The 20,887-nt window shown below is 44.2% G+C and overlaps 1 protein-coding gene across 1 annotated transcript; it reads left to right on the top strand.

Moving 5' to 3' along the window:
• Positions 1 to 6,638: 6,638 nt before the first annotated feature.
• Positions 6,639 to 8,422, top strand: LOC120893836. The gene is made up of 3 exons (XM_040295972.1): positions 6,639 to 6,772; positions 6,863 to 7,064; positions 7,862 to 8,422. Exons 1-3 carry the CDS (start codon positions 6,759 to 6,761, stop codon positions 7,985 to 7,987), a joined length of 342 nt encoding a protein of 113 aa, XP_040151906.1. The 5' UTR covers positions 6,639 to 6,758; the 3' UTR covers positions 7,988 to 8,422.
• The last annotated feature ends 12,465 nt before the right edge of the window (positions 8,423 to 20,887 follow it).

Genomic DNA, 20,887 nt, shown 5'->3' with positions numbered 1-20,887 from the left:
CGTACTATCGCCCTCGGGAGGTGTGAGGCGGGTGTCGTGGTAATGGCGCAACCTGTACGGCCAGCGGAAGCGTTTGATTTGAGAATTTGTTGCACTCGCGACGCGCTCACTAACAAAGACGCACGGCGGAGGGGGGGGAATTCTTCCTAAAATAGCTTCCCTTTAAAAGTGGAAGCTATCAGGTGGGAGGGAAAGAACGGGAGGCCGGAGGGTGGTGGAATCTTCACTCTCGCTGCCTGCGACTGTTTGATGTGTTCCGATGACGTTGGCAATGGAATGGGCAAAACTGTCAAGGGCGTCTTTCGCTGCCGGGAGATCCTCGTTTGTGCCCGTGTGTGTGTGTGTGTTTGTTGTGGCAAAAGGATGTTTGCGCTCCCTCACCTCTGTAGAATTTCGCCGCAGGGCACAACAGGAACGCGCGGGCGGCCGAGCTCGCCTGCTTATCACCGCGACATTGATCTTCTGCGCACGGAGGAGGCGCGCGCACACGATTGCTACTTTGCCCCACAGCCTCGTTTTTATTTTCGCTTGCCTGCTCCACACTTCTCCTTTGCTGTGTGTCGTTCTACCACGCTCTCTGTTCTGGCGGCGTGTGAAGCCGTTTTCTGAGCCCTGAACCACACGCACACGCGGCTAGAGAGACAGAGACAGACACGGCACCGAGCGTGTGTGACCGTGTGTGCTGTTCTAGTGTTGTACACTTTAATCACGCGTACTTGAAGGTGTCACACTTCCGGCCACGCAATCGGCAACCATTCACGCCGGTTCACACACACACACGCACACGTAAAAGGATACACTACACCGATCGACCGATCGATCGGACAAAACACGGGGGCGCGCGCGCATGCAAGGGCCCCACTACAAGGCAGAGCAAAAGTTGATCGGACGCACACACGGAGCACGCACTTCTGCACCGGACCAACGTTGAGCGCTTTCTGACGGTCGGCCAGGGGATGCCAGCGCATGCCGCCCAATCCAACAACTCACACACAAGCACACCTCCGAGCGACGCCGCTATAGCTGCGGTTTCGGCTCGGCGTTCGGCTTTTCGGACGCGTCGCGAGAGCGCGCCTCCGCGGTTTCGACGGTACGACTGGCGCTGGCCGCCGAAGATCCTCGCGCATGGAGCGATGCTGCTTATCTCGCGCGGGAGCAAGCAAGCAATCCGCGTGCCGCAGAGAATCTTATGCTGCCGCGCTGGCGATCTTCCGCCTCGGTCGCACATCGGGATGATCGCGAGTGAGAGTGTAGTGCCGCGCAGCGCTGCGAAGAGAGCCGGCGGCCGGTTTGTTTGTTTTGGGACTTACCTTACCTGCGCGCGTTTGACTTTGATCAGGGAACCGGGGGGGGTTTTAGAAGATGATCATGCGGGGATAAATGAGAGTTTGCACTCTCTCTCGCGCTTTGCTATGGTTTTCCAACCTCAACCTGCTCCCCCTCCTCCGTGAGAGAGAAAGTGAATGGAAGACGGTGAGAGCGTTAGTGTGCGAGAGGCTTTTCAGGGGTGCAAGCAATAAGGGGTTGGTGCAATGATTGTCGATTGGCTAATGGGGGTTGATGTTTTATGACGAGTGGTTTCGTGTAAGGATATGCTGAATGATAAGCAAAACGGGACATTTCACTTTCGGCTTAGGTTGTTGTATGGAAATGCAATCAGAGAAAAGCCTTTTTTAATTGCAAGATTTTCATAAAACTTAATCGTTTAAATTTATAATTGTAATAATTTAGCAACATTTCACCTCGGATGCATTCTACCAACCAAAAATGGCCAAATGGTAGAAGAAAACTCTCAGCTTGAGCTCATAATATGACTCTACTTCTGTGTCATCTTTAAGATCATACATGTACTAGAATTTTAAACGTATTTTTATTATTTTATTAAGATTATTTTACTGTTTCTTAGAAATGTCTCTCGACTGATTGGTTGCATTCGTCACTTTTTTTGTTTTAAAAATAATGGAACATTTTAACAAACGGTTAAACTGGTAAATGAGAAACAGTTTAAAATCCTTTACAAACCCTGTAAGAGACTTCTAGGCTATTTTGTATAGACTTCTCACCCACACAGCTATACTTTTTTATTTAACTGTTCTACGATTGCATAGTGCTTGTTTACCTTATATATTTTAATTCATGTGCATACATTTCATGTTCATTTCAGCTCTATTATGTGTATACTTTATGCAATAATACACATACATAAGGATATTGCAGGACATGCATTTTGCAAGGAATAGGTAAATTACTACAATCAAAATAATAACTAAAATAAGATGTTTTTTTAGTATTAGGCTTTTTTAGTTTTATGTTTTATGGTAGATAAATTCAAACAAATCAACACAAATAAAACCATCCCTTCTTCTACAAGAGCTCCTCATTCGCCTTGAATAGTTTGCTTACCAAGGCTCATCAATTCCAAATGGTAAAAACTCAAGCAAAGCATGCGCCAAGAAGGAACCAGTTGCAAAACAAAACAAAAACGCAACCAATTGTGAAAATTACTGCAATGCACCGATCACCAGCCCAAGCCCCCGTAGCCCAATGACGAAATCATACGTTAAAGGAAAAACATTACATACATTCTCAACTCCCTTCTCCCATGCTTCGTTTCTTTCGTCGAGGTAGATTTCCTCGAGTATGAACGATTGTTTCCCTGCTTGCTCGATTTATCCAGTGTGCACGATTTATTTGCTGCAACATTGTAGCTGCAACTAACCATCAACGGCTCAAGAATGTTGAGGATTCCTTTTTTCCTGCTTCCTTCCCTTCCGTTTCTCTCTCTCTCTCACACACACGCTTCATCTGCCTCTGCCTGCTGTAGTCGGCATCGAGATCATCATCAAGGATCTGCGTTGCGCAAGTTTTCACACGGCCGAGCCGATCATTACGCTGCTTACGATGAAGCTTCCCGCACGACGTAAACAAACAAACAACGCCAAAGGTTCAAATCATCCCCCAGATCGTCGCAAGAATTGGCCAGAACGTAAAAGCAGCAGCAGCGGCAGCAGCAGTACAACAACCTGACACCAATTACGATCACATTAGCACAGTTGCCTTTGTTGGTCGGCTGCATTTTCCGGGAAAAGGGTCTCATCCCAGCGTGCGCGTGCTTGTGCGCGGCACCGACCGAACGGAGCATAATTTATGCGAGCGAATGACATGCTCACGGAGGCCGCCGCGTAATCATGGCTGCTCCGGGATTGTTTTGACACGCACGGAACCAACGCAGGATGTAGCAGCAGCAGCAGCAGCAGCAACAGCAATGCGCGCGATCACTCATTAATATTTATGAAACGAACCCACCAACCTTTGCTCCAGCCTCTCCCCCCCGGATGCGCCCATCCTCCCATGATGATCGTAAGGATCACACACCGATCGGGTGCGGCGCATGGCGAATTGTTAATTAAAAAGCTTGTGCTACGATCCTCCGGGCTGGGCTGATGAGCGATCAAATTGGTTACCACCCCTCCCCCGAGGGCGTTCTGGCTTCGCCTGGTTCACCGATAGCACCGGACGACGGCGGGCACCGAAACGGAAAGGACCTTCGGCCGATCACCGCCGCCGATAACAACAGATGACCTCCGTGTGCGGGATATTTGCCATCCCAAGGTCTCGGAGCCAAGTGGAGCAGCAGCCAAGGGAAGCAGATGGAGGAATGGTCGAGATTCTTACGCCTCACCCGAGCGGAAGAGATTACAGGCAGAACCGTCTACGCTGGAAACAATCAGCCAGATAATTATATCACCTGGGCCGCTTCCAGCACACACGCACACACACACAAGCGCACACGTGGGGTGAAAAGTGAAAAGGGTGAACCGCACAGTGTTTATGCTTGCTGCTGCGGCATTTCGTACGTCCTCCGGTGTCGGTATCGTGTTGTTGTTACCTTGCGCGATGCAATTACCGCGGATAAACGGTGACGCGACGGATGTCACATCCCAACGATCGGATCGGCGCATGGGAACCGGTTTGCCGGACGTTGGGATCCAGGATGGAAGGATGGCATGGCTGAGCTGATTTGATTTAGAACGGGCCACGGTCGAGACCGTGCGCTGGCTATGGAGAGGTAGGACGCAGCGGGAAGCAACAACCAGTGGAATGTTGGAATGCTGCAGCAGCGGTAATGTGCTGCGAAATTCGTTCTCGGGCTGAAGTGAGAAGCAATGTTATGAAATTCACAGCAGTGTGCAGTAAAGTGTAATGTAAAGTGAAGAGTGAAGAACCTCTAGGATGAAGTATTTCGCTAAAACTACGGCTAGACGGTGCATCGCTTTTGAATGTTTTATTTAGTCATCCAGAAGTGGTGGAAGGGAAGAATGCCTAAGAGATGCAGAGCGTAAAGAGACATCTATTTAAGGGATATTAACTATACATGTTGGGTTACATTAGCTTTAGAAGCATGCAGAGAGAAGTAATGGAATGCAGAGAGAGAGAGAGAAAGTCCCCTAGACAGAAACATTCTATCAGAGACAAATGATAGAATAACCTCAAGACGTTTGGAGAAGTTAGTTTGGATGGTAAATTTTAGGCGAAAAATGATTCTTCCGTGTAATTTCTTATGAGGGGGGGTTTTCAGACGAGTATAGTTGACCAATTTGGTTTAAACTATTTCATTTGGTCCGATTAAAGGGCTACGAAATAGTGATGGGCGGGTCGACCCGAACCTATCGGGTCGGAGCCATCCGTAAGCGACCCGTAGTCGTTCGGGTCGACCCGAAAGGTACAAGTAGGTTCAGTGGGTGCAACGACTCCGGTAGGTGCAAGAAAGCATAAGCGACTCCGACCCGATGGTGCAGCGAGTTCGGGTCGGGTCGGGTCACGGTAGGTTCAGTTTGACCCGAGGGTGCAGCGAGTTCCGACCCGTTGGTGCGGCGAGTTCGGGTCGGGTCGGATCAAGATAGGTTCAATATGACCCGACCCGACCCAAACTCGCCGCACCAACGGGTCGGAGTCGCTTATGCTTTCTCGCACCTACCGGAGTCGTTGCTATCGGTCTATCGGGTCGACCCGAACTCGCTGCACCCTCGGGTCAAACTGAACCTACCGTGACCCGACCCGACCCGAACTCGCTGCACCAACGGGTCGGAGTCGCTTATGCTTTCTCGCACCTACTGATCTATCGGGTCGACCCGAACTCATTGCACCCGCGGGTTGGATTTGATTCCGACTCCGACCTAGCGCACCCGCTGCACCCACGGGTCGGAATCGATTCCGACTGGCTTGCATCCGACTCCGGGTCGGGTCGTGAAATGAATCGTATGACCCAACACTACTACGAAACGTTGTTTCAAGGTTCCATCCTTAACTGCAAAGCTTACGCCCAAAGAAATGGCTCCTAAATCATTTTCCAGTCCAGTCTTGAGATAAGTGGACAAGCTCATACCTATTCCGGAACTACTGTCAAAACCTTAGGAGACCTATATCCATACTTTGAATCTCATTTTCTTCCTTTTTTATGCGGAAACTGATCATGAACCTTTATCGATCATGGCAGTAATGCTAAACCAATACGTGATATGAAACTAATCCCGAACCAATACAGGTGCTGGAATAGATCGTTATACCATAGTGGTCTCCGAAAACATATCGGTACTAGCCGTGGTCCCGAACCCACATCTGTCTTGAAACTGATTTTAAACCCAACACGATCCATCGTAGGGACGAACGAAAAAACTATGAAAAGCAATCAAAATTTATCGGGAAATACACATATCAGAAAACCTTGGGAAACTCTGGAAGGTTCTTGAAGCTTTTGTTAATCAATTTCATTATGCACGAAACTGATAAAATTATATTGTACTCAATATTAGTACTTTAAAAATATTTCAAAAGATATGATGTTTTGATAACTATCCCTTTTCTAATATAAAAAATCTAGTTTGCATTAATTACATTTCAATTGCATCTCCACTATATCCCTGCATCCCTACCACGGAGCTAAAAATACATCATTACATCATAAACATCAGACGGCCTATCGGCTTCTTCAAAGTTTTCAACACTCCCCAATCAAACACGCTAATTTTATGCATTGAATTTTGTGTCCGAGCGTGTTTTCCTACGCGCTGGAAAATCCGCACAGCTACTTAAGCACTTGTTTACATCCCTATTACCTGTGGGCTTTTCTAAGAAAAGGGCTAAGCAACTCGGCTACCCGCGTTGACGACCACCTGTTATTGAAAACGCTTTTCTCACCTTCTCAACCGGAGGGTGGCAAACAATGGGATTACACTGACCAGTAAAAGGAAAGGGGGAACAGAAAGCAAGAACGAAACAAAAAACTGTCACAATAAATCAAAAGCATTTCCATATCTGCTCTTGGGTCGGGTTTGATGTTGCGAAACTGCGAAAGATGACGATGAGCTTAGCCCATGGTTACGAGTGTTAAATGTGTGTGTTTTTTTTTGTTTTGTTGTTGCTGTGTTCGTTTTCCCATTTCGATTTGCAGCATCCTCCGTATCGGTATGGTTTCCCCGGTGACGTATGATGGTGAAACGAATGATCGATATTTGCATTTGCAGCGAGGAAATAAAGCATCTCAGGGTGGAAAACGGAGTGGTGATGGAAATTGACCAGCAAATAAATAATACCATCACTGAATGGGGAATCAATCGAACCGCAAGCTAGTATAAAAGCGTACGCCCGACGGTAGCCAGGACATATTCGTCTAACGGCAGTTAGTGTGATCGGTGTTATTGAATCGTGTATCCTTCCGGAACGTGTGTCAGTTTTCCGAAACTATTTCAGCAATCATTATGAATTCAATCAGGTGAAGCATATGAGCATACTTACGCTTGTTCCATCTCATTTGTGATAATAATTGGTGTGTGTGTTTTTGCGTGTCAAATCATCCTTAAAGCTCGTCCCGTCATCTTGCGGCTAAGCTCTTCCTGCTGGTCGCGCTGTGTGCCGTGCTGCTTCCGGTTCCGAGCGCTGGACAGGTAACGTTTTCCCGCGATTGGAATGCGGGCAAGCGGGCGATGCCGGACTCGCCGGTCAGCGGGGTGGCCGAATGCTCTGCCATCTGGCGTTCGGTGAACAACTTGTGCGCGGCTGTAACGGTGAGTGTGAATCGTTGCGCAGTGACTGCTGTATGGTTTAGTTTTATAGTTTTGTGAGCTCATTGATTAGTTAAAAAAATGATTATTGTGGTTTTGTTTGGTGTGAGAATTGAAAGCTTATAGACGGTACCACTACACTAAGGAGATATTTTTTTTAATGCAAATTAACGTATAGTATGATAAATCCAATTTCAAAATTTTTAGTTACATGAAAAATGTTCTGTTATCAGCAATAATTTTAAATTAATTTATAAATAGTTAGAGCTGTGCCATACGGAAGCGAATATTACGGAGGCAATCTTCACGGAGTTTAAATTAAAACAATACTTTGTTACGTTTTTGAGTCATAGTAAGAATTCAAATGTATATATATATATATTTTTTTTAATTTTGTACAAAATTTACTTTTTGCTCAATAAAAAAATGCAATAATATCTTACCTCCGCGTTTGATAAAAACGTCCCACTGTTTCACGTGCCTTGCTTCCATAAGCTTACACCAGAGAGCGCTTTACGCAAGGTTTATGTCTTAGCTAAATTTACCGCGCGGTCGAAGGGATATTTTATGGATTGGGATATTTTCATCGAGGATTTGTGAACTCGATGAAAACAGCGGTCCCATTTGTACTGAAATGTTTTTTACCTTTTTGAACAATATGAAATTTTTATCTATTAAATGACAAGAATACAGAGTAAATATTTTTAATATCATGTACACACATCTAAACAGTTGCATTACTTACCATTTCCATACTAAAATACTTAACTTTTTGTCATCTAACTACACACTCGTTACAGAAAAATATTCAACACCTAACGCTGTGCGAAACACGCTCCCTGCTTAAATCACTGCAAACGGATGAGTCATCGATGGAAAGCAACAGCGGGAACAACTTGCCAATGTTTTCCAACAACCATATCTAACCTGCATCTAAACTGTTTGATGGAAAGACGAAAAACAGCACTGTAGACTTAAGCAGTGCTGGTAGTATCTGAGACCGTTTGCAATGGGACATACGCTGACCGAATTCGCTTCATTTACAAACTACAGAGAAAAAAAATCCTTCTATTTAAATCCCATTCGAATAATGTTCCATTTCCTTAATACTTCTGTAAACCTGCCTTGACATTGAAATCCACACAAACACACACTTGTTTTAATGTATCCAGTTATGATTGCATCGTACACCTTCTAAACAAAATGAACATGTCCCATTGCGCATAGTGTAGCATAACATATTGCATCGCGCAAGCAAAGAAGACAAAAAAACATACAAAAAAATAATGACAAAAAAATAAAATAAAAATACAGTCATAATAATAAAAATCCTATCCGTGTGTGCTCCACCCAACGAACTCTAAACGTAAAAGTGTTTCAGGAAGCTTTCATCCACCGAACATGTCACCTTCTCACGTCATCTCTTTTTCCTTTTCTTTCTGTTGCGATTTGATGATTACTAAAGGAATTCTGTTTGATTTTTGGTTCCCTTTTCGGTTGCTCGTGCTTTTGCTTCTGAGACTGAGTTTGAAAGAAAGCAATGACGTGCGGGAACCATTGCCCTGCCCGGCCAGAATGGGTGAATAGAAAATTAATTTCTGTCAGAATAATATTTTCTTTTCTGTTCCACTCGGCGGAGTAAGAAAGCAAGCCGCGGCTCGCGAAGAGGTGTGGAGCACATTTGGCCGCACGTTTTGATGATCATTCGTCGATGATGAGTTCATTTGGCTATTACTGTTCGTGGGTAAAGGGAGCAAGATTGTATTTCCGACATTTTTATGATAATATAATCTTCATTGCTAAAACTATTTGTTCACAACTTTTAGGGGTTCTTATAGAAGAACTAAGCAATTGAATTCGTGCAGGGAAATATATTTAAAAAGAGGCGCGTAACACCCAACCCAATGGGTGGATAGACACGCAAGCTCTCACACACAAACACACACACACACACAGGGCCCAGTAATAATTGTAAGCCAGAGTCGACGCGCAACATGGCCACGGTGTTTACGTGATGATTATTAATGAGCGTCATATTATCGTCTTCCAAATGCTACCGCACGCCACCACGAGAAGAAGCTTGAGCAGCGGTGAGAAGCATTTTTCCTGCCCCGGGACGGTTGAATGTCGGGACGGTCTACTTGAACGATTAACTTCAAACAGTGCATGACAGTGATGGTGAACAAAACAAAACGCAATAGGGAAGGGCCAGTCGAACCAAGAGTCCAAGAATGTACCACTTCACACTCGCGCTCACACCCCACTAGCACTTATGTTTGCCTAATGATTTCCCATCCACTGCCGTACGAACGAAGGCCCAAAAGTGGCCACTACTACTAAAGAAACCATACGACTCCATCACACCAATTTTGTTTGTGGCCGATCGGTTTTTTCTTCGCAGCTGCAGACTAACATCAAAGGATCAATTAAACCTCATCCACTCACAGCAAGTGCTGAAAGTGGGAGGAAAAATGAATGGATGCCGCACACTCATTAATACCCGGTAGTCAGATCCGGGAAGGAAGGGAGGGAAAAAACGGACGACTCACGATCGACTTTGACGATCGACTGGAACGCGCTATTGTTGTTTTTGTCGGCTTGCCGGCAACTATGCCACTAAAACGCCCCAAAAGATGGTCCGCTTCGCCATCGTGGCAAGACACACTTGAGGCACGGATGAATCGAGCGGCACGATCGTGTTCACCGTGGTGTTGAGATTGAAATTGAAAACTAATGAACATGATTGTGAAGTTATTGGAATTTCTTTTCCGCGTGCTTGTGTGAAGATCGTTGTTTAATGGTTGACTCAGTTGCTATTGTGAAAGGTTGTCCGTTTTACGTCGAATGGTGCATGAATGAACGTAATACAAATAATTTAGTGTGTGAAGTAGCCGAGACAAGTTTATATCTCAATCTTTGGGGGATAATTCATCGTCATTCTTCGGGGCTAAAGCATGCATTTTCATATGTGCATTATGCGACTATTTCCTCGATTTGACTTTTTATAAATATTAAGGGCAAATAGCTACTAGGGTTATCGATAATTTGCATTATTCAGATGCAATACCACAAAGTGTTAACATTGAACTAACGTTAAAGTAGATCCATCCCTAAGTGATACTAAGGCAATAAAATAGAAAGTGAGGTACACATTTAAATTCCAATGTTAATGCATTACAGTCTTTCCCCGAGTTACGCGAATAATGCGTTCCGGAGACATTCGCCTAACACGGATTTTCGCGTAAGTCGAATATCACGTTTTACAGACAAAATATACGTGATGAATAATGATTTTTGATTGAATTTAGTTCATTTATGTAATTTATTACGTATTTGATGCAGTTGGCAGTTGGTGTAGACAAATCGGTTGTTTCTGTTTTTTAGTTATTTAAAACTTTTGAAAAAAATCCAAATTATATTTCATTTGAAAATTGTACTGATTTGACATCAGAAATGTTAAAAATAAAAATTTGGCGTAACTCGAATCCCCGTAACTCGAGTGTCGCGTAACTCGGGGAAAGACTGTACTTAGGATATGACGTTTCCTGTAACAGATTGCATATTTAGATCCAAAATGATTATTTCAAAGTTTAGTAAAGAAAAGAATATTTTTAGATTACAGTTCTACGGCACTTCCTTCGCTCTAAACAATGAGCAACAGGCCGTTGACGAGTGCTCCAATATTGTAACACTTAATTTAATCTTGCCACATAATTCACCCTACATTTCCGTGGTGTCAATTTTACCATTATTCACCGAAGAGCAAACTCTAAAGGTGTTGAATTTCGATTGTTTTTTTTCAAAACCCCAAAATCACCACCACAAAAAAAACAACACATCCCATCATTACAGGCTTCTTATTTATGTTCATCCTCTATTAAAAGTAAACCTAATATTTTCTCCTTTCACCATCATCATCGGCTGACCTTCCCTCCTTCCGTGGGTCGTATCTTGTAGGCCGCAGCACGGCATAAACTGACACCGTTCAAGATTTACTCGTAAGCCTGGAGGTCCCGCCCGCGGCCAGCCCTGTTACGCACCAAACCGCGCTAGAAACGATTCCGCCCTCGTGAATCAAATCCAATCATCTTAACCCCTTCCTGATTTAACGATGGAAAGGGTTACAACTGAAACTGAAACGGTAGCTGTTTATTATTTGGGAGGCAAAATAGAAGCGCACACACACACACACGAACAATCGGGAAAGTCCATTATCGTTCTCGATGCAGAAACAAAACCCGCGTGGCAAAAGGAATTGCCCCACCGAGCACATCCATTTTAAATGATTATTTACGACGTGTGATTCTCGATCGGTCGCTTCAATGTTCGATTCCATGTTTGGTGGTGCGTGTGTGTGTGTGGCACATTTGATTATGTTCCCTCTTCGGTTTTGTCCCTAATCTGTCCCAGCCGGCAGTCCGGAAACGCCAACATAAAAACTCCCGGTGGCAAACTTCATTATCCGAAATAATAATGATATTTATCATCATTAGAGCAGTTAAAATTATCATCACACGGCCGCGTTCCCGACACGTCGACGGGGCCACCGTTTGTCCACTTTTAAAATGGAATTTTTGGAGGTTTGTTTTCTTACGGGCGATCGGGTTGCGATCAATCCCCGCGCTGCATCGCTCATCAAGCAAAAGGGTGGACCAAGGCGGAAGGCAGAAAGCCTAAGCAGAAGCTACGGTTTCTTCATCTGACCAAAACGGTCACATTGTTTCTCGTTCCTCCTTTCCCGTAACAAACGGTAGTGTGTAAATAAATCGTAAATATTGTCAACACCGGCGGTGGGACACTGGCAGCGAAGGTGGAGGCCCATAATCCCGTCGTAAGGCGGGATCCCACTGCAATCGAGGATGCGCTGCGAGCGGAGATATAGCACGAGATAGCAACGACGAGGAGCGCGACACTGCCGTTGGGTTGTGTTATGTTTTTCACTTCACTTTTCACTGTTTCTGCGCGACCTGCAGGACAGATTTAATGAGCCTGCTCTTCGGCACTTCGATGAGAGTTTTAACAACTGGCAACAAAGCAGGACCAAAGCTAAGGCAGAATATAGGAAGTTCAAAACGGAATGCTAACCGTACGTACACATCCTGGGGCAAGCGCAAACGGAAACAGGTCCCATCTGTTGAATCGATTTTCGTTGCCAATAGGCAACCGATACTGGCAAGCGAACGGCGTTGGTTTGCTTTTTCAGCTGAATTTGTTTCTGCTTTCGCTGACAGAATGATACAATTTTTCCTTCTGAACCTTTGGAACGTGTATTCCGCCTGGAGGAATGATGATTGAAAATGGTTTGTGATGATTGTATAAATCTGTTGGAAATTATTATCTGACGAAAGATGGAATCGAATATCAATTGAGGGAATATTCCCTTTCCTGTGTGTGTTTGGACGAAGAAAGAGACTTCAAAGGTTTCTAAAATGTGCCCATTAGCTGTTTATTGAAGCGGTTGGATGACCTAGTTTTGGAACTAAATCTAGGCCGCAGTCTAGGCGAAGATTTAACGTAGAGTAAGCATTTGTAATGATTCTTTCAGTTAATAGGACTAGTTTTTAAATTTACCACACAGCATCCTAAGCACCACCACAATCAAGAAAGAAAAGTAAAAAAAGAAATGAAAATTAATCAAACATGCAAAAAAGATTCAAAAACACACACACACACACACACACACATGCCGGAACTAATTCCTTCCGGTTGTCAATGATGCCTATGCGTAAAAAGGCATTGGCAAAAGGAGAAAACATAGACAACGGATGAACAACCACCAGCAACAGCAGCAGAACGAGAAGCGAATGCGATAATGCACAAAAGTGACAAAAACTTTCGGTATTTCCGAAACCATTTCCCGCCACAGCGTGGACAGCGGCCAGAATCAACAAAGGCACAAGGTACGGGATTAATACGCACCAAGCACTCACCCCGCCATGATATCGTACTGTGTACACGACCAGCAATCTCTACCGGTTCATGTTTTGGATCCGGAACAAGAAGTCAAAATAGCCCAACATCATCCCGTTGCTGCGTTCGTTGTTTGTGCCCGCGTCAAGGCACACACACACACCCGGTCCTACACCCGGGCCCGAAAGGCGAAGAAGATTAGGGATGTTATTGTTGTGCTAATTTCCTTTTGCCGAGCAGTGCTTGTTCAATTAACAGAACCAACAGCGGAGAAATCAATAGCCAAACAGCCGAATGCTCGAGAAAAAAAAATAAGAAGGAACAGGACAGAAGGACAACCGAAACCGGAACCGAAATCCATCGGAAGGTCCTAAATCCGGATGATCAGGATTCATTTCAAGCATGGATGTGTGTGTGTGCGTGTGCTTCGATGGTTAAATGACGTGGTTTGTTCTTTTTTCCTTCTTCCTGTGGCTCCTTTCCGTCTGGTGCGTCTGTCCTCTTTTGTTCCCTGCCAAAAGTCACAGCGTTTGGGCAACGATCGACGGAAGGTGGATGCTAGGAAATCATAATAATCCGGTCTGTTGGAACCTTTTTGATTGACTTTCGGGCCGCTTGCCATTGTTGCCACTTGTCCGGTGTGCGCTTTTTCTCTCTCCTGCAGCTTGTTTCCTTCATACTTATTCCCTTTGCCTTTTCCAACCACCTGATCGAGCCCTTTGGTGACAAAGGGAAACAACAGCCGGACAACCGTCACTAGGATCATTTCTGTACCGATAAATGATGGGTGGAAGGTTTAGGGGTTTTTTTTAATTAATTGTACATCACACGTCACATTTGCTCTTTCTTCTCGCCTATTAATGATTGACAAAAGATTATTTGTAATTAATAATTATTAAAGAGATTAAATCGTATGGAAAGCCTCGATCATTCCATAGCATGAAATGATTTTTTCATTGATTTTCTTATTTATTTCTGTACCTTTTTCATCGATCAGGTATGGTCATACCTTACATTCAATTGGAATTGTAATGCTTTGGTGTGGTAACGAGCAACAATAAACCCTTTTTATAGCTCCTCGCGTTAGAGTAAACATAAAGCAATTATAACGCAATAAAACGGAATCTATTTAGAGCGCTTTAAATGCGGTACCACAACGCCGTACCTTAGAACATGGAGCAAAGCTTTACTCCCCTTTTTTCCTTCAAGGGGTGTAAAAACGGTTGTCCTTCTGCACATCGTTCCCAGGCCCCACATCTCAGAGGCATGGTGGTGTAGTCTGCACAAACCTTGGGGGCGTTAAACATTTTACGATCACGGTACACGATGTCGATCATGTCACAACGAGCGTGCCCGTGCCGGTACATATGTTAAGCTTAAACAGCTTCGTGAGATGGAAGCTTTTGGGGGGATGCTTGGTACACACACTGTCCCGAGTTTATTAGACCATGTAACCGTGAAGAATGGGGACGTAAGGGTAATTGAAATTTACGCGTTTACAGCGTCATTAAGTTCATCAAGCGAGTCCAAGAAAGAGAGAGAGAGAGAGAGCGAGTCTAACCAAGCCTCAAAACCTCACTGAAAACATGGAAAAGTAAACATTAAAAGCAAAATAAAAGAGGCACGTTTTGGTGATGTGGTTGTATTTTGTTTCCCTCCCCTCTGTGCCCAGCATCGCTACACCCATCGTGGAGTGTTTCCCGGGCAAAGCTCTCAAGGCTGATGCAAGAAATGGTATTTTCATTTTATTTTTCTCACCTTGCCATATAACTCCTGCAGGGAGTGATATTCTTCTAGAACACCCCCTATAACCCTCGATGGGCTCAAGTTGCTAAGCAACAGAATGCAGCAGACGGGAGAGAGAACCCTGCGCTCAAGAAATCGATCCTTCGAACACGTTTGTTCAGCGATGAAAGGCGCTCCTTCCACACTCCTGCATCCCCAACCCCAATGTGCACAATATTTGGTTTTTATGTAACACACTCGTTTTAATGAAAAATACATACCTCTTGAATGACTAACGATGGGGCAATAAATTATACACGAGAAATGATTACTGACAGCCACCTCCTGAACCGGGCGTGTGCTTCGAGTGTTTGCGTGTGTGTGTGTGTGTGTGTGGAGCAAAGGTAAAGAGATATGGTGAAAGAATGCGGGAAAAGAATTGACATGCTGCTAGGAAGAGGTGATGAGAAAACTCTGCGCCTTCTTGGTTTTGGCTGCAACGGCAGTACGCCGATGGAGTCGAGAGAAAGACAGAGAAAGATACAGGCTAAAAAGTAAATAAACGTTTATGAAGGTTACAACAAAATACAACCATTTCGTTGTGTTTATGTTTTATTGAAAACATCCCTTTAATGCCCATGCTGCCTAGGACGTTTGATGCAGTTAGCCACGTTTTGATCGCTTTTGAAGTATGAATTTTAATGCCTAAATTCTTTTTTGATTTATATTTCGAATGTGAAAGCACAATTATTTCTTGCTAAAACAATATTCACAGCTTTGAATGCCTTTTATTTCTAAATGTAACTTCTTATTAAACGCGAAAACCCACGCCGTATGCTTCGTTTGTTTAGCCGTGCGCCGTTTGCGCTATTCTTTCCGGTCCAATGATTCGCTTTCCGCGGCGAGAGCGCAATGGCGTTCATCAAACTGGAAGCTGCAGACATCATCAATTCAAACCCACACACCAGCGCGAGAGTGTTCCCGCGATTCCGCTTCGTTCTGGTTCGTTCCGTTTACCGTGCTGCCATGTGAAGGGAAACGCTCAAGCAGCGGCGTACGGTAAGGGAAACACCGATCGATTGAAGTGCTCAGTTGCATCATTAACTCGATGCGTTGCTTTTCATGTGAATGTTAGTGGGCGGACAAGGGGCAAATGAGAGGGCGGTTTAGTTAGTAATGGAAAAAGAAGGAGGAGAGTTCAAATCGAAGGAGTGTGTGGAGAAGGAAATGAAAGAAAAGAGGGGAATGATTTATTAACATTTAGTTTAAAGCTATCATAAATGTTATAACTATGTTGTAGTGTTTCAGAACGTTTCGCTTTTTTGTTCATAAAAAAGATTATATTTTTTCATAATTTTCTTCCACACAAAGCTTTGACAAGCATTCCCCTTGCAAGAAAGCGCAACTTTTACATCCCTAAACTATCGCACGAAATAAAAATTCAAAATTATCCATCCCAGCGGTACAGCACCCGTTTCCCCACCCGGAAACCAATTGAACCATTTTATTAGGTACTTGGGCAGTCTCGGGACGTCGTCGGGCAGCTAGCCAGCTGCATCCCTGCTAAACGTTTCCCCATTTTTACGAGACTTGATTTAATGTGATTTGTTTGACATTTTCTTGACAACATCGCGCAGCAAATCATCCATGTCCCGTGTCGTCGGAAGGGGGGGGGCATCAATGGGGGAACACAGCCAAGGGTTTGATGCTGCTGCTGCTGCTGCCTGGAAGCTGCCCCGATACTGGTCGTTTTCATCAGCAATGGTGTGATGAGTTATGAATATTATTTGCCCTTTTTGATGCCAAAGGCCCGATTGGCATTGCCGTCGGGAGGAGGTGTGGTGCTCCGGTACAGGACAACAGGGTGGTAGAACTTTAACTTTACGCCTCATTAACACCGTGTTTTGTTTTGGAAGCGTGCCAGCATCAATCTTAGAATCGGGGTATGTGTGTATGTCGTGTTCTTAAAGTTTTTGTAAAGATTTCGAAAAGTTATGATTGGAATTAGGAATTTAATTGTTACTTTGCTTTTCAAAATGCTGTTTTTAGACTGATTTTTACACCTTAGCTTGCATTTGAGGTCTTACAAAAGTTTGAGACACCTAGAACTGTCCATTGATTTAAAAAATACATAAAAAAAAGAAATTATTTGAAAAATCATAAAATTCATCCAAAACATGTTGCTCCTACCAATGTTGAAAGTGAAATGTTAAAAATGAAAATGTCATCTAGAACAACAGAAACATGATTACAATAATATAATTATTTTAACAAAAAAAATACGAACAACTTTACACAATCACTACCCATAACAACCCCTGACAGCGAACTTTCCAACTAGAAACTTAATTAAACGCCATCCAACACTCGTTTTGAAAATCATTTTAAAACCAAAAATCAAACGATAATCAACTTAAAAATGCATCTCATAAAATTGACTTTTTGTTCCTTCTTTTATTTTTGTCATCGTTCATCCCATTAACATCTGATTCGTCCGATGTGAGACGCCCCCCCCCCGTACCCGTGTTTGCTGTTCGACTACTACACCCCCCGAACCGAACCGTACATCCTCCCTCTGTACCACCGTCCCAGCATGAGATGGCACTTAATTCGTGTACAAAAATTAGATTACATGATGCCCGTGTATCGCGTGAACAGAGGGTCCCCCTTGCCCAAAACTATGAAACTCCCAACGAGCGAACTACTCGAATTTACTTCGAACGCGCACTGAAATGGCCGCACCATCGTCACCCTCTTGTGAAAGCGATCGCCCCGAAAGGGTGTGTGTGCATTACTTCACAAATCGTAACGTTTCCGGCCGCATCGACACTCACCGAAGAGGGAGAGGCTACGAGGAGTAGCAATTGTAGCAACAAAAGAAGCAAAAAAACACGATATCGTTCACATAAAAGCGTCGAAAATTGTGATAAATAGTGAACGGTTTCGTAAACATAAATCACATCCACAAATTAAGCCATCGGGTCACGGGCCCTGCCCGATGACAGTGCTAATATTCCATTAAAATAAAAGCCTTGTGCCTGGTGTGGATGAATTTTGCAGCTACGGGCGCACCGGGAGTAAAAACGTACCACTATCCCGAGGTTCCGCTGCGGTGCCTGCTGTTGATTGAATTAGCAGCAAAACGGGGGCCACTGGCAGCAGCAGCAGCACTACTCAATAAATTGAATTTATAATCGAAAATTAATTGATCTCGATGAAGTGCGGCTAAGGTTTTGTTTCGGCCAATTTTGCTAAACGGTTTCCGCTGCGATCGGGCTTTAGCTGGCTGGTTGGCCTTTAGAAGTACGTTTTTTACAGAGCAGCCGGTGTACAGCCGCTCATACAATCTAAACTATGTGTGGCATTGATTTGTAGCCATCGTTTGCGCCATGAAATGGAAAGGGGTACAAAAAAGGTACATCATCAATTGGAATTGAATATGAATGCCGAGCTACTGTTACTGCTACGGTCTGCCCTAGCGAATGGCACTAAGCGTGTTTGTTTAGCGCGAGATTTGATTTGCTCGTTGGTAGAGTATTTCCCTTAACCTTATAATTAAGTTTGTTTGACTGCATTAATACTTTTGCAGGGTGTGCTATTGATAAAACTTACTTGCTAAGATTTCATTCCCCTATTTTGTTTGATTTGATTGCTTTGACGCATTTGTGACGCTCGCTGCTCTACAAATCAGATTACGTATCGATCGTTCTACACGCAATTAGGAAAACAGTCCCATTCTGCAAGCACAAAAACGCGGTTATAAGATTATACTGTTTACGATTTGCACCATTCACCTTACCCCAAATGGGGCTGTTTAATTTCCTTAACAAGCGGCAATATAAGCTTACCTATAAAAGCTTTCCACCGATCGGGGATTGATGGTGGGTCGGGCATGCGATCTTATAAGCTGTAGATGATCTTTCTCATGTCTAGACCACCAACGAGCAAAACTCCATGCTGTCTATCGTGCACAATGGGATATTATCTTTAAATTTAAAAATTTATATAGTTTTTAATTAAATTTAAATGAAATAAAAATGTCATTATCTCTTCAAACATCTCTACATGTGATGAATTTGAGCAAAAATTATATTAAAATAAATCCAAAATGCATCTTGCCCGATCGACACTGCATCACTCGTCCACAGTGCGATCTAAAACAAGGTGCATGATCGATGCAGACCCATTTCGTCGAGCAAAGATTCCTATTCCATCCCGCTATCAGCACGGCCGAAAGGTGCTATCTGCTCGGGGCGCGTTCCTCCAGGCTCACCAGCGCCCAGCCGCCATAAATCTATCGCCATAAAACTTTTAATCGTCTGGCCCCAGCACGTCAGGCTGGAGGGCGCAGGACGACCGAAAAGGGACAATTCTATTTCAATTAATATTTCCTATATCGCATCAATAAATTAACATAAAGCCATCGTCATCATTCGTCTTCGTCTATGGGCTATGGAACTGTTGCTCTTGCGTTACCCTTGCGGGAGAGAGAGCACGGGCATGGGGTGTTAGGTTGAGCTATTTATGACACTCAGGACTCACCGGAGTCAGCGTGCCGGAATGCCAGCCTCAACATCCTTCTACGCATGGAGGAGCGGATCAGAGCGCTCTGGGGTTTATAGCAGCCCGTGGCTTTCGGGCGTATCAGGGTGGCCCAACCATACCCTAGCACACACGCACAGGGTGTTGGAAACTGTTCCATAATGTAAATCGCACATTTTAATAGTTTATTATTAGGGAAGGCATATCACGCCTCGCTCCGATGCTCTCTTGTGCGGAGTTGTTTTATGAACCACAGGCGTTTTTCTTCGATTTCAGGTTCATCATCGCACCAGCAGCTTTAGAGTCCGGGGTCGGAGTAATGCACCATAACGCTCCGCCAAAAAGAAAGTGTAGCTTCCACCCATCCACGACTCAGTGGGACTGAGTGTGAGGACAGTGTGAGGAAGATGATTAAATTTATAGCAGATCGTTTACACGCCACAATGCTTTAGTCGCAGCACCACCACCGAGCAGGGCTGTACGATCGCTCAGCGGGGCAATCTAGCGCCTAATGAACCGGGTCCATGGCAACTCGGCCTTACGCTCGGTCTACTTCGATCATCATCACCAGCATCAGCCAACCTTTCAGCATGCTTCTCTATCCGAGTGTGGCCTTGGTGGATGATCGGAGCGCCCGGGGCGGAGGTCTTAGGGAAATTGTTAATCGAATTCTATTGACTGTTGTCCATTTTTGGGATGCTCTCTAGCCCGCCCAAGTGTGGTGGGCCTATTGCTAACAGTGAAGGTGGGAGAATGAAAGAATAGCACCGTCGAGCAGGACACCAAATCTGCGAATACAGCATCCCCGATACAGTTCCTCCAATCAGGTGCCATAAATCTTACAAAGCGATACGAGGATTAGTCGTTCGCGGTTGCGACCGGTAAAGGCAATGCTTTTAGTTTTGTTTTTTACCGGTATTGTACCGTGGGGTCCCGGAATTTAATCTACAAGACGGCACCGAAAAGCTTGAAATCAAATGTAGCTTAAAATCAATGTTTTGACCATGGTTTTGACATCGATTGGTTGTTGTGTTGTTTTATTTTTAACTCCCTCTTCTTGGATCGTTTATGAAATAAAAATAAATGCTTTTTTATTGGCGTGAGCTAGATTTGTTTGAAGTGAATTTATTAATTTTAATTTATGTCTTTTGGGGAGTTTGAAATCGATCGGCATTTTAAAGCTGATTGCTAGGGAAGGACAAACCGACTATTACTTCGTTCTACCAAATTTATAACTATACGCCTTGGTTGATCTTGAAACGTTGCAACAAAATTGCAAACAATATTATTTTTTTGTTTCAAATATGATACATCATACAACTGTAAACACACAAAAAAGGTCAAAAACAATGAGCAAAACAAATCATTGCGGGCAAATAAACTCTCGCATAGATTTCAATCCTGGCTATGATTTATCTTGCGCATCTTCATCCATTTCTTTCATACTTGCGGCTCCGTTCCGCCACCCTCGCAGATCGGAAGGGCCATACACACAAACACAAAAACACACACTAAAACAATGTTCCATTTTGTAGCAAATTTGATTTGATTTCTTTCGTCGTACTGGTGCTGTGCCGTGCAAAGGGAAGGCTGGTCCTTTTGCACACTTTTACTTAACCTACCGTGCTGGTACCGTCAAAACGCAAGGC

Source organism: Anopheles arabiensis, chromosome 2, assembly GCF_016920715.1.
Source record: "Anopheles arabiensis isolate DONGOLA chromosome 2, AaraD3, whole genome shotgun sequence".
Taxonomy (NCBI): domain Eukaryota; kingdom Metazoa; phylum Arthropoda; class Insecta; order Diptera; family Culicidae; genus Anopheles; species Anopheles arabiensis.
This window is presented reverse-complemented; position numbering and strand designations above follow the sequence as displayed.

Excerpts from the sequence above, each read along its gene's own strand:
- LOC120893836 (XM_040295972.1), top strand. Across the intron at positions 7,065-7,861 it reads ACTTGTGCGCGGCTGTAACG|AAAAATATTCAACACCTAAC; the intron begins GTGAGTGTGAAT and ends CACTCGTTACAG.